The 27,337-nt window shown below is 39.2% G+C and overlaps 1 protein-coding gene across 1 annotated transcript; it reads right to left on the reverse strand.

Annotated features, from left to right (window-relative positions):
* Nucleotides 1-4,581: 4,581 nt before the first annotated feature.
* Nucleotides 4,582-6,414, reverse strand: LOC104455351 (U-box domain-containing protein 26). The gene has a single exon (XM_039314965.1). The coding sequence runs from the start codon at nucleotides 6,137-6,139 to the stop codon at nucleotides 4,877-4,879; it is 1,263 nt and encodes a 420-aa protein (XP_039170899.1). The 5' UTR covers nucleotides 6,140-6,414; the 3' UTR covers nucleotides 4,582-4,876.
* Between the last annotated feature and the right edge of the window lie 20,923 nt (nucleotides 6,415-27,337).

Raw genomic sequence — 27,337 nt, forward strand, 5'->3', positions numbered from 1 at the left:
TTGCATGCAGAAATTGAGACATGTTTGCTTTTATCTTCGAGAAAGGGTCGTAAGGAGCACAAGGAATTCTCAACGGTTCGCCCGGTGACGGATACAAGAGACGATTTGGTCAAGTGAGATGGGGAATAGGTGGTGAAGAGCCCAGGAAGCAAAGATGTTAATAGGTTCAGAGGATGGTTGGGCCGAACAGGGATCCTAGACCTACATCTGAGAAGGATGAAGATGGGAGCTCTTCTTAAAGAGCATCGTTCTTCAGGAGATCAAAGCCTAGAAACCCTAGGAGGACTCGGCTCATCAGAACGCACTGAGTCTAGGCCAAGCCCAATTAGTATCCAGTCCACCCGGTTGACAAGGATAAAGGCGTCGGAATCAATAAGCGCTTGGATGCTGGGTCATTTTCACTGCCTCCTACAGTGTTATTTCATGTTTCATTAGGTGATAATATGGGTATAATAGATTCTTGACAGTAGTTTAGTACTTGGTTTTAGCCCTTTTTTCGTATAGGAAAAAAAGGGTTGTTCAAGAAATCCTAGGCGTTGTTCCACGCGCAATTAACATAGACAAAGACACAGGAAGTGAGTGTGATAAAGATGCGTTCGCCATGTTTATGGGCATGGCCAATGAAGTGGTTGTGGTCTGCCTGAGGCAGTATTTGCCAACGGTGATCTTTTAGGATTGAATGATGAACACTTAGGACCAGATGGCGAAGGATGGGGTACTGTCGATGGGTCTCGGGATGGGTCTTTGCATGTTTCTGGATTATTAGAAGGTGATGGTCCACGTTAGATGGTAAATTAATTGGAGTAAATAAGTCATTGGGTATTGGTTTAAGATTTTTCGTGGGGTGAAAACTAGTTTGAGTTAAAAATATTTTGGAACGGGCTTGGGATTTTTAATGTATTAACGTAATAATACGTTCATCATAAACACCAAAATTGAGACAGACAGAATCCTCTCTCCTAGGTTTTGGTTTTATTTATTTTTTCAATTCACTGTAGAGTTCGGCAAATAAAAATCATGATAGAGACAAGTTACGTCCAAAACTTGAAGTCTTTGCACATGGGCTTCACGTGCCTGGCCTTGGGCCATTGGTTCTCAGCAGAAAAAAGTTGCAATTTTCTCCCGTGAAGCCTAATGCTAGGTGACTTATGAAATGGGTTAATAATACCACAAAAATCTCAAACTATACCTATTATGACACATATACCCCTAACTTTTTTTGTATCACTAAAAATCCTAAAATTGTCAATTGTGACACAAATACCCCGAACTTTTTCTATGTCATAAAAAAGTCCAATTTTTTATTAGTGTGACAAATATACCCAAATATACCCTTGATGATATTGAAATAAATGGTATATATGTCTCACATGTATAAGTTTTGGCTTTTTTATGACACAATTCGCAAGTTTAGGATTTTTTGTGACACAAAAATAAATTTTTGAGTACTTATGTCATAGTGAGCATAATTGGAGGTTTTTTTCATGATATTTGACTTTATGAAAAAGCACACCATGACCCAAAACAAATTGATTTTGCTCCTTACTTGTCTCAATCTTTGAGCTGTATATAATGACGGCTATATAAAAAAAAAAAAATTGGAAAATTGGTACGATCAAGTCCTAACCTTTATAAAAAGGTACAATTGAATTCTAAACCTTTAGATTGGTGCAATTGAGCCCTCAAATTTTAATGAAAGATGCAGTCAAGTTATAAAATCATGTTAAAGAGTGCAAGTTAAGGATGATATCCAAGTGATTTTTGAGTAATATGTAGGCCATTTTAGGTATCATTCTTTGAAATGACTTGTTTGCACTTTTTTTAAAAACTTGATTGAACCAATTGAAAGTTTTAGAACCTAATTGGATTTTGTACGTAAGGTTCAAGACTTTTTGTGCAAATTTTCCTTGAGGAAACTAGTATAATGAATACTGACCAAAAAAAAAAAACTAGTATAATGAATGATTTATTTTTAGCATTGCATCTTTTCTCCGTTTCTTCTTATCACAATGAAAATATCATATTATTCCAATATCCCATCCTAAATTTGATATTCATTTAATAAATTGATAAATGGTACATCAATGGATTGATTTGAAAAATAAATATATATAATATTTAAAGTTCGGTTCTATACTTAAAAGATAAGTTGAAAATCACCCAAAAAAATCATTAATCAGATCTATAACATAATAAAACAAAGCGGAAAAAAAGGAAAAAAGTAAGTTATACAAAATATGATGCTCGTTTGAGAATAAAAGGAAAAGAGAAACTCTTTGTTCGTTTTTTCAAAAAGAAGGTTTGACTCGCAACTCTAGCATATGGAAGTTGGCACATCATTTGTCATTATAGGCAGTTTATGTGTGTCTAATTAGGGCAAGATAATAGGCTGGACAGTCAATCTATGCTCGACACGTGGCATAATATATAACATACTGTTCATAGCCCTACTAAATACCTTCCTCACTAAATGAAACTATCAAATACTCTTTTCTCCTTTGTAGCTCCAGCTTATTTGACTTACTTCACCTAAGTTTAGCTATGAATTTGTCTTTATTATTTGCGAAGAATACAGGAATTCCTAAGTTTATCAATCCATCAATGAAAGCAAAGGTGAAATAGTAGTTTCTTACACTCACGATTCACCACTGAACTTGAATATATGATAATTTTATATGAGTCAAAGCTATCGTGGGCTACAGCACAATAAATTTATCATACTCAAATTCGATAGTTGATGTTGACAAGCATGTATATCAAGTGACCAACAAAACACATGATTGAACGGTTGACCAAAATAAAAAATCACTTGCATGAAACGGCTTATAAGGCCATCAATAATTTTTCCGTGCATATGTTTAAGGGAGTATTGACTCGGCTAGATAATGAATAAGGGAAACTAAGGTATCTTAGTTCTTAGAGGTCAATAAATATGAGTGGAATGCATGACAATTGATTCATATCATATAGTCCGACGACGTTGATTCGTTGATATGAATGCTCATATTCATTCAAAACCCAAATTCGTGCTCTGGAAAATGCTAGATCTCCATACCACTTTATGGCCTTAAAATTATTGCAAAAAAAATTGGAAAGAAAATAAAATTTCGATGAAGGAATCAACAGTTTTTCCAAGTATAGTTTGGACAAAAGGTGAGGGACACTTCATTAATCAACGGTGGGCCCCTGCTGCTCCATATCATTCCTTCAAAGACAAAATGGATGCCCTCCCTTGTGCTCTTTACTAACTAGGAAGACTAGACAAATCGAGAGAGCTCCAGTTGGGCATGTGAGCACTACTGCCCATCACACAAGAAGTGAACAAAGGTCATTGGCCTTTGCCATGTGACTCCCTGGCTTTGTTTTTACAAGCATGTGACTCTTGATACTCTCTCTCACATGCGTGTGTATAAATAAAAATATATGTATGTTTACTTTTATGAAATTAAAGGCAATTAGTAATTAGATTCGAGAAATCGAAATCCAAAATTCACAAAGAAGGTTTTTAAATCCACATTTATGTAAGGCTTCTAAGGACCGAAAGTCATCGCTATTTTCATTGCCGTTCTTATGGTCTTTGACTCTTCAATCGCCAACTCCTTTTCTGACCCAAATGTTGATATGATGGCCACATGTTGTAGACAAAGGCATCCAACCTCATGCCATGTCGGCCCTATTTGTTTGCCTTGTTAGCATTTGATGAAAATGCATCAATTGCAAAAAAAATTGAAAGGTCAATGTCTTAGGTGATTGACATTGAAGTTCAATTCAATATAGTAACTCTCTAAGTTCAATGACCCTTGGTGAAATTAACTCCCAAATAACATCACAACCTACTATTAAGTGATGAATACAGTCCACTTAAATCAACATCACAACCTTCATATATTCTACCATATAACTTACTATAGTTAATTTTGTGATTAGTCTACATCATGTTTGTGTGATGTGAACTTTGAACTAACATGAGCAAAGACTTTTTTCTATTCTTTTATTTTGCTTAAGATAAAGTTTTGGAAGAGGCAAATCAACCACCCCTAGGTAGCCGATGCCTAAACACTACCATAGAAGTTCTACCCTAATTTTGAGATGGCCCGAGCTAGATAGACAAGTATTGTGGTCCTTAACAATCTATCAAAATACCATTGTACATGTTCTTCATTGAAAGAAAAGTCATCCTAACAACAAATACAGAGTTAGATATTCCAAGTTGAAGAAACCATGAGACTGACTCTAAATGCTACTTTAAATCGCAAATCGATTATGTGGTTAAGTGATCAGAACACAAAATCCTAAATCCAATCCTTAACAATGCAATCTCAAGATCAAGTTGGAAAATCACACTTTAGGAGACTGCTCTCAATATAGATAGCTTGCCTTCAAAATTTTATTTAGTTCGATACGCAAAATTTATTTAAAACATCAATTAACCATCACACCAAATAGAAACAGATCTCACAAAAGAAAAAAAAAAAAAGCGAGTCTCACTAAACATTCGTTGTCTATCCATCAAGCTCTAAGAATACAATAAAGCATACATTAATCAATTATTAATTAAGAATATAAAGAACATGATAGATCGACTGTTGTACTCTTCAACTTCTGAATCTCATGGGTTCTATTTTTTTTTCAACCAAAAATTCTTACATCCAAATTACGTACAAAAATTACAAATCTCTCTCTATACATCAAAATCTAAATTTAGAAACCTTCCCTTTCCACCATTCCTTTCTTCCCCCTTCATTTCTCTCTACCAATTCGAAATTTCACTAATTGACGTAAACAAGAAATAATACCATAAATCGACCCCCGCCCCCCAAAAAAAGCAACAAATTTTTTTCAAAAAGCTACTATGTGACGTCGTAACGGACCGCCGTCAAAACGGAACGACCACCTCGCTGCAGCCGTAGTCGTCGGAGTTCCCGATCGAATCCTCCGGCCACGAGTCCCGGAGCAGCTTCAGCAGGAGCTGCGCCTTCCTCTTCGCCCTCTCCGTGCAGTCGCTCTGCACCAGCAGCAGCAGCTGCGTCAACACGCCGGCGGCGACCGCCTCCCTCCGGCACTGCTCCGACGCCGAGCACAGCGCCAGCAGCGCCCCGGCCGCGTACTCCGTCGCCCGGTCCGACACCTTCAGGATCATCCGCACCAGCAGCGGCGCGCTCAGGGCGTGCCCCGCCAGCGCCGTGCACCCCGCGGGGACCCGGCAGAGCAGCTCGATCGTGGCCAGCCCCCGCTCCGCGTCGCCGCGCTCCAGGTCGCCCAGCCGGTCCACCAGCACCGCGGCTGCCCCGGCGGCAACCGCCCGGTGCCGCGTCGGCTTCACGAGGCAGAGCGCGAAGGCCGCCCGGGCCCCGGCCTTGAGCGCGCGGGGGCACCCCGCGCAGTCCTGCAGCAGGCCGACGACGCCCTCGAAGACCCCGGCGGCGCCGCTGACCCGGGCGCGGAGCTCCGGCGAGCGGACGCCGGCGACGGCGGCCTCGATGAGCGCGGCGGCGTTGATCCTCACCTCGGCGCAGGGGTGGAAGAGGAGGCCGGTGAGGAAGGCGACGCGGTCGGGGTCGGAGGCCACGGAAGCGCACTCGGGCTCGGCGAGCTGGAGCATCGCCAGCAGGGCGAGCGCCTCGTGTTCCAGCTCGGACGACTCGGCGCGGGGGTCCGCGAAGAGGACATCGAGGAGGAGGGGGCGGGCGTCGAGGGAGGCGATGAGGGCGCGGTTCTTGTCGGAGTCGCGGGCGAGGGCGCGCAGGCGCCGGAGTGCGGAGAGCCGGGGGGCGGCGGCGGAGGACGACGTGGAGGCGGCCTGGGAGAGGAGGGCGCGGACGCGGGAGGGGTCGGCGGGCTGCTTCGGGGTGGGGATGCGCTCCACGCCGGAGTGGCGGTTGGCGACGCACCAGGACTGGATGAGGCGGCGGAGGGTGTGGTTGGGGATGAGGGCGGAGTCGAGGAGCGGGGCGCGGGTGACGGGGCAGGTGGTGTTGCCGGCAGCGATCCAGGGCTCGATGCTGGACCGGTCGTACGTCTGCCCCGTCGACACCGTCACCGGGTCCCGCATCAGCTCCAGCGAGATGGGGCACCGGAAGTGGTGCGGGATCTGGACGCCCACCATGTCCAGCGGCTCCAGGCTCAGCCCCCCACGCATTTTCTCTCTCTAGGAACGGCGCGAAAAAGCTTCCTTTTGTTCGTTACTGCAACTCCCCCCTCTCTCTCTCTCTCTCTAGAATGTGGGCACTGGATGAAGTGAAGGATCGACACTTGCAGAGCGCGCAGAAGGGCACTGCCGAAATTCCTTCTCCGTTCGTGAGAGGACGCTGGTTTCTTCTTTATACAAAATCGGGAGCAGAAGAGAGAGAAAGAGAGGACGATCGACATGCTTTCTCCGGACAAACAGCTGGTTTTTGTGCTTCTGACTCCTCCGCCACACGTGTGGACTGTGGGGGCGGTAGCCCCCCCCCCCTCTCTTTCTCTCTCTATCTGTAGCCTCTAACCTAACCATGGTTAGTTTAGGCCCCCCCCTAGTCCGGTCCCGTCGATGAGGTTGGCGTGTCGTGGTTTGGTCAAAGGTAAATGTGCGACCGGGCGGGGCCCCACAGTGTTTATGTTTTTTTTTTCTTTTTTTATTTAATTAAAAAACCGGACTCCTGTTTACATCAAGACGGGCAGTGATTGTCGCTGATCATTTGCTTTTTTTTTTTTTTGTGTTATTACTATCTTAAGTATATCTTTTTGCACCCCGGTCCCCGGAGTTTTGGGTATTCCTCCATTTGCCTCGGGCTCGCCACGATTCGTCTCACGAGAGTCCAAGAACTTGAATTATTGTGCAGCCGAGCGCTATAATTAGCACGGTCATGCCATCGTTGGTGTTGTTTTTTTGACTCCATGTATACATTCTCATTCTCATTTGTGGCCCTTTCAAAGGTTTCTTTGTATCGGATTTATGATGTGTTCGATATTTCCTAGTTTGGTCCATTTCGATTCAGCATAGATGATAATTTCCTGATATAATTTAAGTAGCTGATTGGCCGATTGTATAATTTACTATATGACACTATATGTCTAAGCATACTTTGCTCACTTAAGTGAAATCCTGCTAAGTTTACAAACTCTCTCTTGGCATGGAAAAATGTACATATCATATGTTGTTTGGATGGGCAACCCTTCTTCCATGCACCATCTAGGCAGAGAAGCATCATCTAGCCAAAGGGAAAACCCTAGAGTTGGGATTTACTCAGTTAGGTCTTTTCGATAGGGAGCCCTTTGCCAATGTACCTACTTAGACAAATCACATGGTTCTGTTTCTCATTCTTTTTGACTTCCTCTGTACGAGTGGAATTATCATGTGGTCATACGGTGCTTCGTAATTGACCTATAAGGCATTTCAACTTTTAAGATATTGATAACACATTATATAGAAGTTGGTATCTCAAAAAATCGAAATCTTCTCTAACGTAATTACTTAACTTGACAAGCACTACAAAAGACCACCCATTAACAAAACCCTTTAGAAAAAGAAACGCCGCTTTTATTGATCTGCTAAAGATAATCAAAACCACGTTCGAGTAAAAGCTGGTAGCATTAATTTATGCTTGAGGGGCCAATGAAGCTTCCTTCTCTAAATCTTGGCTCGTGATCAAAACACACCCAATCCACTAACCAAAGTTGGGGGGAGCAGAAGACCAGTTGTCTCAGCCTGTAAAGCACCCTCACTTTAACGGTTTTGCACCCAAAAGAAGTGGCAAAGCGTCTAACCCAGCTCTTGCATGTGATGGCCATGCTAATCCTTATGAATATACAAGTGTCTAAAAGATAACATGAAACATCGCTTTTTAGTATAGTGAAACCTTCCAAAAACAAAGTCATTTGGCGAACAGCTCTGTCATTGGCTCTGACGGATCGCCCGTTTGATAAAAGGTTAGTTCACGAAAAAGCAAGTGAAAAGGCTAAGGTTATGTCATCTTGATTACGATATCCATCGGTCTTCGCTTTTACAACATGGTCAAAGAGAAAAAGGATAGTGCTTTTGAGAATGCCTCACATGCAAGCTAGAAAGGTGGGGAGATGCCACTTTCCCTTCTTTGCAAGTTAGCCCGATTATTTAATTTCCCAACCAGAGGGGGGAAAGTAGAAAAAGATTACCCATGTTAACCTCTTAGGGTTGTAAAGTTGCCCTATGCATGATAAAGCTAGGTCTATTTGAAAAGCCAATCTTCTTCACCGAGTAAATATGCAAAAGATTGTAAAGTTACAAACTGATATATGCAAACTTTAATACAAAGGAGGACCGAGAAAAAATATCTAGAGAAAGTTTGAACAGAGAATAAGAGAATTAGATGAGCGGTGAAACCCATCGATCAGAATTGTACTAGTATAAATCTTTATCCTCTTCCCACATTGTAAGATAAAATTGACAATATCTCCAGCAAAGAAAGAAAATGAATTTCGAGTCACTATAATACATCTCTAAATGGCTAAATCGAATTGAAAAATAAAATTGAGATTTCAATTGTCCTACTCTTCAAACATGCCTAGATAATTATAGCATAATCACCAAAAACATACCAATTAAACTGCTAAAACAACATGTACTTAGAGATTGTAGGGAAAAAGGAACAACTAAAATATCCCATATTTGATGTTGGGGAATCTAAAGTTCTAATGTCCATCATAGATATCTATGTGAAACTAATGAACTAATTCTATATGAACATTAATGTCATGGATGTAATGCGATGCATATCTAGGTAGCAATTACTTCGTGAAGAAAGCATCAAAACCTTTTATTGCAATGAGAAAATACTCATTTGGATGAGTTGTAATTCTAAGTGACAGAGTTCACTCTCATCATTTGGAAGACTCAATATTCATTCCGGTTTGAATCACATGGAAAAAAAAAACAGTAATTGATAAATATAATTTCTTGTCAGCAGTATTATTTCATTAGGACTTTTCTCCTTTTGTTTACATCACTTTTGTAAGCATTCATTCGATGTGCTGTTTCCATTTCTCTAGTCAACATAATGTTAAATTATTGAGGCATGCAATCTCCTCTCGGATTCGATGTGATTGGAGGATTTGACCGAAGAACCGAAATGGTCAAGCCAAAAATCCTCTTCTTTTCTTTTCTTTTATTTTCTTTAGGCGAGGGGAGAAGAAGTTGAGGAAATTTGGGGGTCAAAAGGAAATATGGAGAAAACGAGGGGCCCAAGAGGAAAATAGAGTTGAGGGAGGGGGCAATCATTGTAATTAGGTTTTTTTGGGGTGTGGAAGGGGGTGGTGCATGGTGGGTGGGAGTGATGCCGGTCAACGGTCAAAGGGGGGGGGTGTTGGCGGGTCCAGGGTGTCTCTCCGCCTCTTTATCTGCGCACACCTTCTCTCGTGGATAACGTTGAACAGTGGAGTGACGGTGGGGGCCCACAGGATTCAATCCGACAAAAGAAGTTTTTTGGTCATTTGTTATTTTCTTCCCAAATTATCTGAACTACTAAATCCACTCAACCACAAAAAAAATTAATTAAATAAATAAAGCGGATAATTAAGCAGATTAAGTGGGTTTATCGAGTTGATGTGAATTAGACTGATTTTATGTCACACCGACTATGGTCTATGTGCCCGGCTCTTCAAGATTTTTTTTTTTTTGTAATTTAATATGATGAGCATAAAGACTCAATTAACTAAAATAATAATCATTTCAATGTGAAGTTTTATCCCGTATTTGGAATTTGGTTATCTTCTTAAAATTGAAAACTGATTAAGAAAAGATATTTTATCCGCATGTTACTTTGGATACTTTCACATTTTTTGCAGTTATGATTTGTGATGATCATATTAGTCAAATCATAAAATAGACTTATACCAAAAAAAAATTATATAAAATCTAGGCTCATTAACACTTAGCAATTTATCTTATGAAATGACGAAAGTAAAAATGTCTAAAAGTTAGATTGTCTTATTTCATAGATCCGCCAAGAATTTTTTAAATTAAATTTTACGTGTATGTTTAGCTCTAAAAGTCCACATATTTTTAAATTATTCTTTTCTCATAAGAAATTATTGTTATAATATGATTGATTACCTAGAGCTTTTAGATAAAAGGAGTGGAACAATAAAAGAAAGCAAATGTGAAAATAGAACCGGATCACGTGAAAACCTACATTTCATCATAAATCAAGAAAAAGATGGAAAAAGAAGAAGAAGAAGAAGAAACCTTATCCTATATATTTTGAGCTTTATTTATTTTTCATTGTAATTAGAAATCTAAATCTCTATTATATCTTGTAAATCATGAATTCTACAGCTGCTTGATGTAAATTCTAGTGGAGAGAGAGAGATAGCCAAATGGGTCCACATCCTCATTGGTCAATTGACAAAATGATTAGTCCAAAATAGCTCTAGAACATCCACTATGGTCTCTAGTGCATGAGCAATGAGTGCCGAGCATGGAACGAAATGTCCAATATCGGATGCGCAATCGTGGCTCGTGAGCGAGAAGATGATGAATCGAATCAAAAAGGAGAAGCTTCTCCCATCAAAATCGGAAAATGGGTCACTCCAATATCTAATCAAACCCCACCTAAATTGCTTGGACATATTATAAAATTATTTGAGAAAAGCATCTATTAGGCGGGCTGTGGCCAAGAAGTCGCGTCATTGCTTTGATGGACCGTAATTTCTTTTTCTTTCATCATCGTCACTCAATTTAGGGCTTAAAGGAAGGAGATATTTGATGAGGAAAAAAACAGTCGAGGGTTGCTCTTTTTTCTCGATATCCTTTGTGAACAGTTCAGTTTATGCAATTGATTTCATCACGTCGATTTCTCTCTCACTCCGCTAAAAGATAAAGACTTGCAAATGGAGCTTATGCTCCAACATCAGACTATTTTTGAGCTAGGGTTGCATGCACAATGGAGAGATACCAACAAGGATCACGGGACGAAATTCGAACACTCAGTGTCCTGCCGTGTTAATTCAATTGAAAATTTTAAGCCCATAAGAGAATGCGTGATCTAACATTTAAGCTAGCAGCAGCGCTAGCTATTAAACCTAACTAGACTTGTCCAACTACATGAAATGCAATCAGTCTTGGCTAGGAAGTGGGAGATATTTGAGGGGGGGTGAAAGGAACAGATCAAAGGGGGTGTCTCTTCTTTCTCTGAGCACTGACTCTAACTGGACTTGTCCAATTACATGAAATGCAATTCAATCTTGCCTAGGAAGTGGCAGATATTTGAGGAGGGAAAGGAACAGAACAGAGGGGTGTCTCCTCCTCTCTCTCTCTCTCTCTCTCTCTCTCAATTTATGTGATGGTGAAAGAGAGAATCTCTCACATGCAATCCCCTTGGCATCAGGGCAATTGAGAGAGAGAGAGAGAGCAACATCAGGCTCAACTTTTGGAATAGAACCCAGCAACAACCACCCAAGTGTTCTTCAACAGAGAGAGAGGGAGAGAGGGAGAGGGAGAGAGAGAGAGAGAGAGAGAGAGAGAGAGAGAGAGAGAGAGAGAGGAGAAGAGAGGGAGGGAGACGGTGGCGTTTAGCGGTGGAAGCACACACGCGTGAGGAATAATGTTGGGACAGTGCGTCCCACGAGCCACGCCCCCTCGCAACGCCACTGTCCCCAGTCAACCGGGCAGCATTTTGCTGATACAGCCCACACAAGCACAAGTCACAAGCACACCAGCAACAGGAAAAAAAGGGATCGAATATAATACCACTCGAACCAGGCCGAAACAAAGGCCAAAAACCTGCTCCTCCCGTGCACGTGCCCGGTCCCCCGATCGCAGGTGCTTACAGCTATGCCCCTTCCTATTCTCTAGTAACTTTCTTTTTTTCCCGTTATTTCGTTCTTGATATCCAAGGGCAAGAGTGTAAAGAGGCTCATGTAAAACCCTAAAAACCCTATGAACCTGTAGAACTGAGACCTTTCACTTGTAGGAATGGCCCGATCTATTGCAGTTTACATATAGTTGGTGATACTTTTCAAGGATGTCATTTAGTTATTCAGTTGTAAATCCCTGTGTAAAGATCTGGTCATTTGAAAACCCATGTAAAACCTTACAAATCCATGAACATTTTTGCCAACTCTAAACTTTTCTTGTAAAGATGGCCCAATCAAGTGCGATCTACAATCGGTGGCACTTTCAGGGGTGACATTTTTGTTTATGAACTAGAGATCCCTTGTGCCCCAACTATTTACGCCAACTCCAAACTTTTATTTTTCTGAAATGGCATTTATCCTAAATGTTATTTGAGTAGTAATATTTTAGTGATAAGAGCACGATGCGAAATATCTACTGGTCGAAAGTGGAAGTGAGTTTGATAAGCTAAATGTGAATAGAAAGGGAGATTGTTGGTAGTGTTTTAGCAAGATTTAATTTAAAGTCTAATCATTATGAATTTAAGCATTAAGGATAGTGGAATTGACGATAAGTGGGAGTGAGCATAGTTTTGTTCAGGCTAGTTTGGATGGAAAACTGAATTGAACCAAACCAAACCAAATCGAAATAATTCAGGTTGGAAAAATATAAAACGAATTTAGGTGAATAAGGATTCAAAACCGAATTCAATTGAACTGAATTACATCGGTTTCTTTCCATTTCTCTAACCTAATGCTCTTGGTTCTCCTCCAAAGTGGAACTTTATATGCTTTGAATTGGTCAAGAGCTCAAGCAATTATCAAAGGATAACATTGCATCGTAAATGTAAGCACATTGTTACTCCAACTTACATTTATGTCTCGAATTTGAAAACTTGACGACTTAACTCATATGAAACTAGTTCAATTGGCGGTTTGGTTCGGTTCAGGAAAAAAAAAAAAATCAGACTGAACCAAACATCCAAATTTCAGTCCGGTTTGGTTTATGGTTTGAACTTTTATAATAACCTCCCTAAATTGATTGTTTCACAGTTTCAATTCGGTTTGGCAATTTGAGCCAAACTCCGCTCAGGACTAGTAACAAGTATATTTTTCTTAGTTCTAGAATTTATGCAATGAATTTGAGCAGAATCATAATTTTGCATATGAATAATATCACTCCTAGACGCAATTAATTTGATAAATGAAAATGTATTAGCAAGAATAACATACGTAGTATTTCTATCGAACATAAGCGAAGTGAATTAAATCAATGAAACGTGAAGGAGTGCTTTAGCAAGATTTTGTTCGAACATATAGTCAAATTGATGTATATACAAACTACGATTTGTCCACTTAATTCACTTATGTATATTGAGTTCATTTATATATTGTAATAAGATGTAATTTTCTTTTACTTTTCACCATTCTATTAAATAATTATATTGTAGTATTTTTAGATTACTTGAGTTTGTATCTAATTTAGGTTAATTTTTTAATTAATTATTAGAAGAGATTAAATAAATGAGGGCGAGGCAGTGTTTCAACAACATTCAGATTAGTTTTGTTTTGGGCAACATTTTAAATTTGTGTTGATGGTTTAAGTTTAAAGTGATGTCTTTAGACTAAGATTGAAAGTTTGAAAAATCTAATCATGTCTTTAGAAAAATACACCTCACTTAACCTTTCGATCACATTGATTTCGAGAATACGTATACCCATTTGTCTTGTGTTTGGAATTTTAAAGTTCTCACTTGTGATCCGTGTGTTATCTATTTTTTACATTACATCTGATGCACAAATTACATGAGCTAGCTAATTCGAATGAACTTGGAGTAAGTTGTGTGCAAATGCAGGCTCAAAATTTATGTAAAATACTTGGTTTAACATATCTAACATTCTTTTTATTCATAGGTTGGATATTGGCCTAAGATTGAAACAGAAAAAAATATAATTTGAGAGTTTGGGCTAGGAAAGATTTGAACATTGCGCATTCTGCTCTAATAACATCTAAAACTTTGTCGGATCACTGTCAAGTATTTTCTCCCTTTTTCCCTTACTTTTTTATTTGTTTATTTATTTTGAGGTTTTGCGTTTTGCATGGTCGCACGAGCGTCTTCGAGCTTGTGACCAGGGAGACAAATTCCAAAGTTTTCTCCCCTCTCCCACAGCAACATCCAGTTGATAATAGAGCCACACCCCACATGCATACCACATTGATTTTGGCGACATTTTCTTTTTGGGTCCTCGGAATATGTTGACTAAGGTCTCCATTTTCCCACTTTATTTTCTTTTTTTATTGTTCTAGGAAAAAAAATGATATTGCGAATATATTGACTAAATTCTCGATTTTCCCACATAATTCCTTTTTATAATATTCTAGCCAAAAGAAATGATATTGATATTTACTATATCAATATGCCCGTCTAACAAACGATTTCCAAAACCTATGCATGTCACTCAATAAGACCAATGCATGTTCCACGTGATGATGACACGATGGCGACACATCTTCAAATGCATATGTTGAACAACAATAAGCAACATCGACTTATTACATCTAGGATAACTAATAGAGGTACATATGTGATTTTTATCCTAAGACTACATAGATCGAAATTGATGGCGGACCAATAACTTTTTTTTCGGTGTGGATTAATTTGTGTTGTATGAGCTTCGGAATCAAGAGGGTTTCTCAAGTTGGAGTAATCAAACATCATTAGACAATATTATGTCACTTTAGAATCTTTCTTAGGCCGGACTAAACAGCTCATGCCTACCAAAATGTAAATGATGCTATGCTTTTGTAGGCCAGTAGATTTGTAGGGAGTTGAAACTAGGGTTTTGAATTTTGTAACCACGAGAATCACTTTTTGCGGATTCAAGTAACTTAATGTGGATTTGACCAAAAGTAACTTGATGTGGAGAATAAAAGCAGCCATTACAATGCCATGGTTTCTAGTGGAGGTTGCATGCTAGGAAGGTTCATTGTATCTTCACCCATTAGCATTTTCGTTTCTTTCCTTCATTTTTCTCGTCATACTAAACTTTTTTTATGTGATAGTTCACCGGTCGGTAACAAATCACATCATTTATGCACCAAAGTAGAAATGTGTAATTTTCAATTTAGGGTTGTTATCTGGGACATTAGAGAATTTCCGAGCTTGAGAATTGAAGATCGTTCATTTAGATCTCATCATTTACGCACTGACTACCTCAAGTTAGGATAGCGTGTAAAGAACTTGCATGGTAGTTCATAAATTTCTGAGTAGTTATATCTTTGCACTCATGCCCCTGGATAAAAAGTAATTAGAAAGTGACCACTACAAGGAGAAATTTCCCTAGGCGGGGTGTGGTCATGGTTGTCCGTCCACAGCAAGTCTCGTGGTTGCTGTCTTAATCGCGATGATTGGTATCACCACGACACAAACACATTAGATCCCACTGAAATCTGATCTCCGGTGGGATAGAATTCGTGATGGCCAACGTCATGGTAGTTCTTAATCAAGGGAAAGTTCGATGGTGGTCGCCTCTGTTGCCATGGTTGTCGAAAGCCGCCGCCGCCCCCGCCACCACCGCAACTAGAGAGATACCTTAGTGATCACGTTTTTTTTTTTTTTTTAATCTGTGAGGGGGTTCGCCTCAATCATGACCACAGTTACGAGGTCGTCGACTGTTGCAGGATTTTCGCCAGCGCCATTGCAACAAGATTGCGAGTGAGAACAAATGAGCTTCGCTCTTTTCTTTTCTTTATTTCTTCAATTTCACTATCCTATCCAAGTGTGATATATTCATCTCACCCTCTAGAGGCAAGATAGCTTACATGCGGCATCCGAGGTACTTAGTCAGAACTACTCTCCCAAACATCGGATGTGATGATTTCTATCTAGCCAACTTCTTATCGGACCACCAACAAGTGTCCCGGGCACTTGTTAACAAATGTATATTTCAACGATCTTACATCAATCGAGCATTAAATTCATGAGTATACTCGTGTTCTGCATAATCAAATCTTGAAAATTGAAATGCTCCGAATACAATATTGATAAATGCCATAACAGAACCCTTTGAGTTTATTATGGGCAACTCGGGTACATAGCCGTTCAAAACTCATAAAATAACCATCCCCTTTATATTTTCCCATCGAAAAGACTAATTTGAAATGCATATTTTCCTATAGCACTTAAATTAAGTGCCCTAATCCAAGGAGACATCAAGACATTACATCTACTAGTTTTTAATTTAAAGTCATCTTTATCATCTCGAATGTTCTATTGAAGAGGGAATGAAGCACAAACACTAAATAACATTCCGACCCTGCGAATGTCGACGGAAGTGTTAAAAATCCAGAGTTGCAAGGTCATTTCATGGCGAATTTCACATGTACTGAAAATATCCGGAAAAGTCAGCAACTGAGCTTTTTGCTTTTCTGCTCGAGTGGTTGATAACATAACACATGAAGCATTTTTATTGCATAATTAATCATAAACAATTTCAGATAGATCTTTAAAGAGTCATGTCAGAAAAATGGAGTTCCACAGAATTTCGCAATAGAGATAAGGTGATGATCCTGTTAATTTTTCAACGCTATATAATGACAATTATTCTAAAGGGCCATCATGGGAGTTGATGATGGTGGCATTGGAATTTCCCTTTATTGAAAAAAGACAAACCGTCTAATAAAAGAAATGGACTAGTGCGTCGGAATGCCTGTTAAGCATATTATATAATAAAAATCGATTTTTAAACATTACTTACCCACTTCGTAAATTCGATTTTTAAATACTACTTGCACACTTCGTAAATATTATATAGAAAACTCGCAAATGAAAAATCAACAAAGGAATAAAAACTAGCAAAGCAATTGGGGGACATTGATGCTCTTGCCTCCACCACCGGTGGAGAATCTTCCCCTTGAAAAGTATTTCATCACTTCCCTGAGGACTTCCATCAGAGTAATCGAGTTGCTGGGCATGTGAACGGATCTGGCATATGCCGAGACAGATCTCACTCGTGATAGAAATTCATCTATTTGATTAAGAAGATAAGAAATTAAAAAGAAAAAGAATTTGATACTTACTAAAAAGTTTAGAAAAAGAATTAACTTGATGATAAGCTTGCGGCATAGAGGGCTATATTTTCCGGCATTTTTAGTTGGAGAAAAAATTTCCTCCTACTAATTACTAGTTGATGGGTTTTTATTTTATTTTAATAACACCAAGGTGATAATTTAAAAAAAAAAAAGATTATCTTGCTCTCCGCATCGGAAGGCATAGACGCAATACGCGTCAATTGGAGCTCATTGCCACTGCTACCGTAATGCCTAAGCACTGCCACCACCTTGTTCAAATAATCGCAACTTGTGAGCAGCCGCCGCACTGACCAAAGCTTGTAAACTATAGAAGATCTAATCTTAGATACGAGAAATCCTAAGTCCGAGATGATCGATCCGAGGTCACAATGGCGACCATTGGGATCCCTTGGTCTGCATGGCCATTACACAATATCTTGATCTCAAGAGAGCAAAAGAGTCAATGTACATTCTTTGAATTAAAAGGAATTACATCCATAAGGTAATCTCATAATCGAAAGGGAAAACCCTCATCGTCCTCTCTTTGCAATTGATTGCTGCGGTCAACAGCTCTGCGGGCGCATGAGAGGGGCCCCATGTGAGGCATGAAGATCCTCCTTCCCAAATTTGACTCCATTATTTTCTTAAATCATTCGTTAAGATTTACTAAGGTACCGGAGAAGACACCGTGCGAGGTAGAGGATCCACATCCCCATTCAAGCACTAGGGTACATCCAAAAGGCGTTCACAAGGGGATTCTAATTAGGCACACTGCAGTAAGAACGAAAAGGCACCACTATGCGAGCATCGCATTGCGGGATGTATTTTCATCTATAGGCAATAGATTGCAATCAAATTCCAAAGGAAGAAGGAAGGACGAAGGAAGGATCATTCAACCTCACTAATTTTCCATTGTGCCCGAATCAATCAATCCTCCAGATCTATACCCACCAATGCCCGACCACACGACTTTCAACTTGGTGTTTTTAAGTGGATTCCAGGGGCATGGCAAGCCTCTCAGCCCTCTCTCTACTTTTCTCGTCATGCGAATCATTCCATGTCATTTCCTAACACACTTCCGGCCAATCGAGTGCCGAAATAGAAGGGGAAATCAAAGAGCTACTTGGCCTTGTCGATTCTCTTGCCCCTATTGCTCGTGTGTCGGATTTTTCAACTCTCCATGTGGTCCTAATAATCAAATAATGGCAGCGCGCTTTACATGTCGCTTGTCCGGTTATGGAACACGTGTCCCAAAATGCTGATGTGGTCCATTGACGAAAAATGTCCCTTTCAGAAAAGTTGTGTATGCTATCAATTCAAGTTTTTTCCCCTAGATTTGATTTGATTTTTAAATAGTGTAGAATCCGATCATGAGCTTTTACAATATTCTCATTTAATCGGGAGTTAATTAATGGTTTGAAGAACCCTATTCTTTGCAGAAAGTACTAAATGAGAATCTGGCTTTTCTTGTCTATTTTGTGGTCAGGGTGCGGGAGATCATGATCATACGACGAGGATTGCGGCTTTTCTTTATTTCCCATTTCAACATTTTTATGGAAATTTCCAAATAAGAATACGAGATGATCTCATTTTTTAAATAAGGGTATAAAATGTCTATTGTTTCAAATAATGATTTGAAATGATCAAATCGTATTAAATAAGGACCCAAAGTGGAACTTGTCTTCAAATACGAGTATTAAGTGATTATATTAGTTTTAAAGAATAGTCTAACCTTGTTAGCCAAAGGGCATTTTAGTCTTCTCTTTGTTTAAATTTGTTTCATTTTTCTCTTTTTTTTTCTTTTTTCTTTTCTCTTCTTCCCTCTACTTGCCATGGCGAAGAAATCTGCTAGCCTCAAGCAAAGGCTACCCTTGTGCTTGCCGACGTCGGGCAAGGGCAACCCTCATCGGCGTCGAGGGAGGGTCACCTCACCTAAGCTAGGCAAGCGAGGCCAACCCTTGCTCGACGTTGGCAAGTGTCGCCCCTTGCTGGATTTGGTGAGGAAACACCCTCGACAAGTTAGGTGAGTACCAAATCAGGCGAGAGTCGCCCTTGCTTGATCTAGCGAATGCAACCCTTACATGATGCCAGCGAGGACAACCATTGCCCTTGCCCAACGCTGATGAGGGTTGCTTGTTACTAGATTTGGTGAGGAAAGCTCTCGCCAAATCGGGCGAGGGCCAAATATGACGAGGCCAACCCTTGCCCGATGCCAACAAAGGTGGCCCTCACTTGAGTACGACTTCCCTCCATCATAGTCAGTAGAGGGAAGAAGAGAAAAGAAAAAGAAAGAAAACAAATCAAAAAATTTTAAAATACGCTTAGAATTTTTTTGACTAAAATATTCCTTCTTCAATGGCCGGAATAGTCACTAATTGGCCAAAAAAGTCTTTACTTGAGATAATTTTGGTATTTTAGATCACTATTTAAGACGATTTGGTCACTTTAGACTTTTATTTAAAACAACATCCGCTTTAGACCTTTATTTGAGAAAATCTAGGCAGCTCAGGCCATTATTTGAAATTTTTCTCCATTTTTATTGCTTTTTTATTTTTTCTTTGGGTTTGTTTCAGCATCATCTACACTACTACGCCGTTGAGAAAGAAGACAAATATTTTGAGAGAAAATTGATCACCGGATTTCTTCATTTAAAAAAATAAAATGTAAAAGTGATCGTTGGGTCACTTGATTATTGCCCCAATGGTCATTGATCAGTGATCAATAATTGTTGGGGCCAATTATTATTTTTTTAATTATATAAATTTGGTCCCGTTCCTCTCCCTCTCTCTCTTTTAATTATCATTTCTCAATCTCCACTTACATATCACTTTCAAGCACTCTTATTCTCTAAAACCGTTTGTCAAGTCCATGTACTTTTCTCCCTATACCGATTTAATTGCATTTTAAATATCACAGTGGAGAACTACGACAATAGGGTCTGATCATCCCAATTGAATCCGGACTTTATCGTGCGATTGACGTCAGACTGATTCAGTGAGTTCTGAAACAAGCCAAACCGACAGTGAAGAGATACAATGACCTGATGATAGAGAGGAATTGCAGTGGTGAATGTCGCATAGGTAGTCCCTACACAGACACTTCCCTAGATGAGCAACTGCGGTACCGACTTCATGGACAAGAACGTAGGGTGTCTAGAATACATTCTGTCTGGAGGTAAAGACCAATGGCTATTTGCATTATATGCGGCTACAAATCGTCAAATGGGATGGGCCACTGGAAGAGGCACCGACGTCAATATGAGGAAGAGATAGTCAGGACAGATGAAGGCTCTTCAAGTACCACACCGCATACCAGAAGCCTGTTCAAATTTGATGAGGCGAGAAATTAGTAGGAACTTGCATATTGCTTTGTCTTTGCCTCCGAGAAGCCCTTTGGCGAGCCAAAGATCCCAACCAGTCCTCTCCATGCATATAGATTTGCTATCTCAATTCGAGCTTCTTTCACAAACAACAAAACACCATAAGCTACAAATCGTTGTAGTTTGTAGTTTGAGACGTGCTTTGGAGCAGACTACTCCAAATACATTGATAATGTTGGCGAAAACAATGTCGACTGTCTAAACCGGTGGAAGAGGAGAGCCACCGGTTCAAATTTTTCCACCATGGCTCATGAGATAACAACAGTTGGGAGAATTACCAAAAAAATCCTAAATCTATTGCAATTGTGCCAATTCAATCCTAATTTTTTTTGGGTTAATTTAGTCATAAACTTTTTACAATTGTGCCAATTTAGTCCATCCGGCCAAAATTGGCCAGCCGGCGCTAACGTGGACGTCGGCTAGGGATAGCTAGCTGGCGAATGCTAATGTGGCAATTTTTAAATATTTTTAAATTTTTTTAAATATTTTTTTTTAATTTCTTCTTTTTCTTTTTTCCTCAACCTTCTCCTTCCTCTGGCCGGCCGGCGCTGGCCGCGGGCCCCCAGCTGGCCCCGGCGAAGGTGAGCCTCGCCCAATGATGGCAAGGCCGCCGCCACCAGATCTGGTGAGGCTCGACCTCGCCATGAATGGGTGAATCTTGAACAACAATAGGTATAGCTTATTTGCAAAAAAAATCGGAAGAACTGTGGTAGGTCATGATTGGTTTTTGCAAGAAGTGCCTCCAAATGAATGTGACCCACATAAACAAGAGGATTCCGACTTCACAGTATCAACTGAATCATGGTCAAGAACATCATTAAACATTCTCTTTGGTCAAGCATTATTAGGACACCGCCGCGTATAATTTATTTATTTTCAAATATTTCATTATGTACTTGTATTTCAATCCGATATAGTTCGCTGAGTTTTTTCTTCCTCAATTGATTTTCTATTAATATTAATATATGAAAATCCCTTGCCTGGCACGGCTCTGTCCCCGGTCAAGGCAGTGGATAAGGGATGATACTAACGTAAGCGTGAACTTTCCATTTTAAATTGATTTTTTTTTTCCGGGGGGCAGGAGAAATAATTAATTAATACAAAGAGTTTGAATGTCAAGAAGTCACGGCTAACGTCGTTTATGGTGCAAATTAAATTCAATATATATATTGCCCTAATTACAAGAAAAAAGAGTATTTAAATTGGCCCTAGGGGATGACTTGGGTCATGTGATGATTTATTCTGAAGTCTTAAGATGGTAAAGTGGCAGCCTAGCTACTTCAAAAAAGAAAAGAATCTAGATTAAAATAAGATTGTTTATTGGTGTTATTTATAAGATTCCAAACAATCTATTTATTGTACTTCATTTAGGTTCATAAACTTAAACCTTGTGAGTTAATTAGGTCATTTGACGTCGTACATATATAAATTTGATTTTACTATACCTTCATTCAGATATTTGTCAATTATGTTCATTTTTTCTTTAATCATATTTCCCTATCGTATGCTCACGCACAAGATATTATCAATTGTTTATCAATCAAATTGAACTAGTCCACTAATGTCACTCATATTACAATCACATTACATCACAAAATGTCGCAACAAATATCATGTTATTGTGACATGCATAATTAGTTAGTATGCTTAGATCGCGGATTTAGTAACATTTCAGGTGATTTTGACTCAACCAATCTCTACGAGCACACTTAGATTGTTGAATGCTCACTTGCATTAGATAGAATCTCTATTCACGAGACGGCTGAGATAGTCTTTCCTGCCAGAATCCGAACGCTTGTGCCAAATTCCTCCTACCAACCTACATGTCGGATTTTCCAATTACAATGACAGCATCTCCAGTCAGTTCTATATGAATATTTATTAAAGGAAAGTTTGCTTCATCTTTAGGTGTCTTGATCTTGAACTGCTGACAATGCAGCATATATAACTATGCACGCACGGTGCCTTGAGCCGTGCACTAACCGACTCCCTCATTCTTTAATCTCAAAGATCAGCCCTTTGATTTAGGCACATTAAGGTCTGACATTACTCTCTAATCAAGGGCCCTATACCCAAGATTTCCAGCTGTTAAAATAAATTTTCGGCAAAAATATCTTCTGATCCATAGAAATATTCAAAGCGGTACCGCCGCTCGGACGCGTTTGCCCCCCGTTATGCTTCTGTCCAAATCGGCCGTTAAACATCGGGTTATCATTAGCAAGTCGAGACTCTCTCTAACGAGGTCGTTTCAGTTCGCTTATTGACGAGCAAACCACAGAGTCGTTCTTCTTCTTCTTCTTCTACAAGCGGCGCCGTTTCCTCTGGCGATTGCGCGTCTTAAATTGAGATCGAGATGATAGCAAATCGACCATGGTTCTGCACTTCGGACCTAAGTAAGTTGAGCTGAATTTGTTCATCTTAGCAATTTCATCACTGTCCTAATCTTCATCTTCACTGCCACATAACTGAATGAGAAACGAAGGGGAAGAATAATGAAAGAAGGCAATGGCTGTCTGGCCCAAAAGGTGCTCGAAAGGAAAGAGCAACGACCGAAATGAGGTGGGCTAAAATGAGAACAGTGCAATGGGAAATGAGAGCTTGTTATTTGCCCATGAATAAGCCAATTTGATCCTGATTGACTCTGGGCCTTAGAAATATGCAAGTCTCTTGGGTGATCATGTCTAATCTCTGAAGAGGCCCAAGAGACTGGCAATTGACATGCTTGAGGGTTTAAGTCAAATCCAGCTCAATCCATTTTCTGATTATGAAATTCATCGTTCGTGGACTTGGGTAGACAAGTGATTTCATTGAGACAATTGCACGATCAGTTGTAGACCTTTTGTATTCGTATGTACAGATCTGTCCTACATTTATCGTATGAACTTGGGTAGAAAATATAGTCCTTGTCGAAAAGCTGAAAGAAATGATCCTTTCCACCATATTGGATTTGAGTTTATCGAAGTGAAATTGTTTTCTCTTTCATATTCATGTCATGTTTTGATGAATGATTCAAGGAGTGATTCTCATGATAATTATACTTGTTTATGAGCTTATGTGGACGTCCACGGTTAACTTTCTTCTTGAAGCAGAACTCATTCAATTGCTCATATTCTTCAACTGCATAATCATGTCAAGTATGTAAATCATTAAATTTTGCATTACATTTTCAAGAAGAAAAACAGTGTGTTTCCCTCCCTACAACAAAAGGCACTGTTTGCTAAGCTTGCTTTAGTAATTAGTCTAAAGCAAGGTTGTCAAGACAGCCCTTTCATCTAGGATCGCCAAGAGGTTCATGAAGTTAACTGGTCATTAGATTTTACCAATTTGTTTGAGTTGGTAATATAGCAATGTACACATTCGAAGAAGGAATATCAGTAATACAGTATCAGAAGATATTGCTAGGTACTGGGCTACAATTGATAGTATGAACACTGCTAGCCATAAGTGTATTCAGATCATTTTAAAACAGAAAGAAGAAGAGAGGTGTTCCGAATCATTCTGTAAAGAAAGATTTAGTTTTTGAAATATGTACTACGAGGAATATAATTCGAACCCTAATCTCTCTCCTTATTCAATAAATTACAAGTGCCAGACACCAATTTCTTGACAAAACCTGTTTTGCAATTTGTAACATAGAAGCCTCTCAAGCTTTGAATCGACATTGACATTAGGGACTTAGGGAGTTAAACTCTTTGGGTTGTCCTTACTGGTTCGGGGAATGATTTTCAGGATAACAGAACTTAGTAAGATAGTTCATGCAGTAGGTAGACAGATATGTTGAAAACCAGTGAATTTGAATGACCTAGTTACCATCCAATTCATTTCAGTGCAAGAGCGATCTGAAAGAGGTGATTAACATGTGTGAATATCAAAATGAATCAAGAAGTGATAATAGTAAGCACTTCCATATAGTAGGCACTTTGATTGAAATCTCCAGCCCTGGGGATGTGGTTCTGCCAATTGCCATCATCATAAGTGAGGGGATACATCAAACATCAACACTTACCTTTCGATGCTTGCTTATAATATTGCCATGATTGCCTACAATAACAGCAGTATCCCAGATAGTCTCCCCACGGTTTATATCCCTCTCAAGCATGGTCATATGTCATTTTTTGCTATATCCTGAAGAAACCTTGTTGAATATCTGAACTTCAGTCGTTCAAGTCTGAAAAGGAGAAACCAAAAACGTATAGCTCAAGGCAAAAGGCATCATCCGTGCTTCCTAGATTAGGATTATTTAGGTACAGTAGCTGCACTTCGGTCTTTCAGGTCCAAAAGGAGAAACCAAAAATGCTAGCTCAAGCTTCATGGCATGACTAACCTGCAAGCATAATACGTTCACTCCTGAAGCACCTGCAACATCTATCGTCGGTTTTACTTTGCTATCCAGAAAGGGAGCAGTTGTGACAAGAACTATGAAGTTTTGGATAAGCCCAACCCTGACAATGCGCAGTTCCTTAATAACTCCTTGTCCGCCACCAAGCAAAATGCCTGAAAGATAGTCAGAATAGATTGATCGAAAAGATTTTACGAAACTGGTCAGGATGAATACAAGTTAAAGGATCCTGCCAAGAAATGCAGGTAGCAAGGTAATGGTTTACAATCAAAGAATGTGTAAGAGTTTACTAGCTTCCATGATAGTAAGTTTAATCAACTAGAGCAATTTGACTACCTTGAACTTTGGACGTTTTCTCCATTCCGTTGGTTCACCAACTCCATAGAATAAATCCCAGCATGATACAAGAGTCAAGACCATATAAATCAGATCTTCTCACAACTTCCATCTCATGGAAAAACTCAGAACCAAGTATCCATTGCTGAAACAGATTTCAAAAGAGCTCATTTCCAAGACCACGCTCCTGAAGACCTCCCTAATGACAAGTTCTCAGTATTGCCAAAGGACGTCCGGACCAGACATCTGCAAATTCTTTGCTTTTAAATGGTTATTTCCTCGGTCAGGACCACATAAATGTATACCAGCAACATGATTTTCATCTTTTAAAACAAGCACTTGCTTCGTAGATATGTAACGCAGTTACTTTGAAGAGGTAAAAGTGTATTTTCATCTTTTTTATTAAGGAAATCCTTTTTTTTTTACACCTTGGTTTCTAAAAAAATTAAGAGTAAAGAAAATGGAGAACAAAAAATAAACTGAAATATTAAAGTATAAGGAAGATGACTATTTAAAATATGTATAAATACAAAAACTAGTAAGATATCTTAATAAAGAGCAACACAATTGAAAGGAAATGATTTCCCCAACTTACAAAAAAAATGATTAATTGAAATTTAAGGTGATATTGTAAGTATTTGAGATAATTTAGTTTTCTCTCATTTCCTATAATTTTTTGATTTTCACAGCAACTAAGAGTCAAAGAGAGATTTCCTTAAACAAGAAAAGATTATGCAAAATATATTTTTACACCTTAAAAGTCATGTGCATTACACATGCTAACAGAAAAAGTAACGGAGAGTTAACGGACATAATAAATGTTTAAAGAGGAATCGTGTAAAGAGTTCAAAATTTGGGAGCAAATGCATATTCCTCCTAAAGTTTAGGATGGTTTTGTGTGATTTCCCCTAAATATTAAGGGCGGTGCTGTCTTCACATCATTTTTCTTTTTGGGTAAGGGCGTCTTTGTCTAGGGGTGTGTAAAGGAAGGGGGCTCGGACCGCCCACCATTGGAACCTCACGAACCGGTGGTTCTTAACAGTCCGGTTCAAATTATGGGCTTTCAATCCGGTTCTCGGTTCCTCCACCCGCCCAAAAGATTAATTTTTAATATTAAAAAAATTAAAATTACTAATTAACAAACCCTCGATTTTGCCATCGAGAGACACAAAAGAAAAACAATTGCAAGAGCTTGCTTATGAAAGGGTTAAGAGCTTGATGGATGGTGCATGATCGGAGAAGAAGAGGGGCCAAAAATTTGCACTATGTTTCGGCAAGCAAATGGAGGCCTTCTGTTTGCCGGCTCAAGGTCTTTCTCGGCATTGCGGGGGAGAGGGGTTTCCTCTCCCTCTTCGCAGCTATGAAATCACGGTCAAAATCAATCGGCCGTGGCTTCGCTTGTGGAATTTCGTTCCTTGGTTCGGTTTAGGGGTAGAATCGAACGATTTGCCTTAGCATCGCGCGTCGGCGATGTGGTTGTGTTGATTCGAATGGATTGGTTGATGGGGGAACGAGTCTATTTTTAGGAAAATGCTAGCTTTGAGACTGGTTCCCGGGTGGATCCATGCTGACAAACGGGTGGATTCCGATTCCAATTTTGGAATTGGTCCTTCAAGTGGTTCTCCACGAGGAACCAGGTTTGCACGAACCTTTCCACATCTTTTTTGGGGGGGGGCTACACCCATCTTCTTATGTTAACCGATAAAATTAGCTTTCAACTCCAAAAAGTATATATACATATTTCGACCAAAAAAAAAATTCTTCAAAATAAGAAGATGAGTATAGCCAAAATTTCTTGTTTTATTCTTTCTATCTTGGTTTAATCCAAAATTTCTTGTTTTTTTCTTTTTTGCACCTGACTTGAAGAGAACAATTAACTTTTTCCTCTATAATGGCAAGGAAAAAACAAATTAAAACGTAAAGACATAGAAAAAAGCTTGCGCTATTTCTACCCCGTTATTAGCTCCTAATGACTCTTATTATATTGATTTGACTACATTATCCTTAGTGGGTTTCACTTTTAATTTAAAATTATTTCCTACATTTTTTCTCCTTTTCTTTTGTCAATTTACTAAAAAATAAAATGCTAACATCCCTTTCGAACAACTTTTTTTCACCTTAGCTGCTTCTCTCATATCCATTATGTTTCAATGCTTCCTTTAAGTTTTTTTTTTTTTAAACTTATTCTCCATTTTGTAATCTAAGCAAGCACCAATCATATATTAGAATAAAGAAATGTTTGTTTTGTTTGCAAATTGTTTACTTTATTTCCATAGATTATCTTCATGATCATGAATTTTTAGATCTCAATTTTCAATATAAATTTATGAGAACTTACTCAAAGATTGTAAGGAAAATCCATTGG

This window comes from Eucalyptus grandis, chromosome 6, assembly GCF_016545825.1.
Source record: "Eucalyptus grandis isolate ANBG69807.140 chromosome 6, ASM1654582v1, whole genome shotgun sequence".
NCBI classification, from domain to species: Eukaryota; Viridiplantae; Streptophyta; class Magnoliopsida; order Myrtales; family Myrtaceae; genus Eucalyptus; species Eucalyptus grandis.

What these genes read in the sequence shown, in the direction of transcription:
- LOC104455351 (XM_039314965.1), bottom strand. Translation starts at nt 6,139, where the DNA reads ATGCGTGGGGGGCTGAGCCTGGAGCCGCTGGACATGGTGGGCGTCCAG.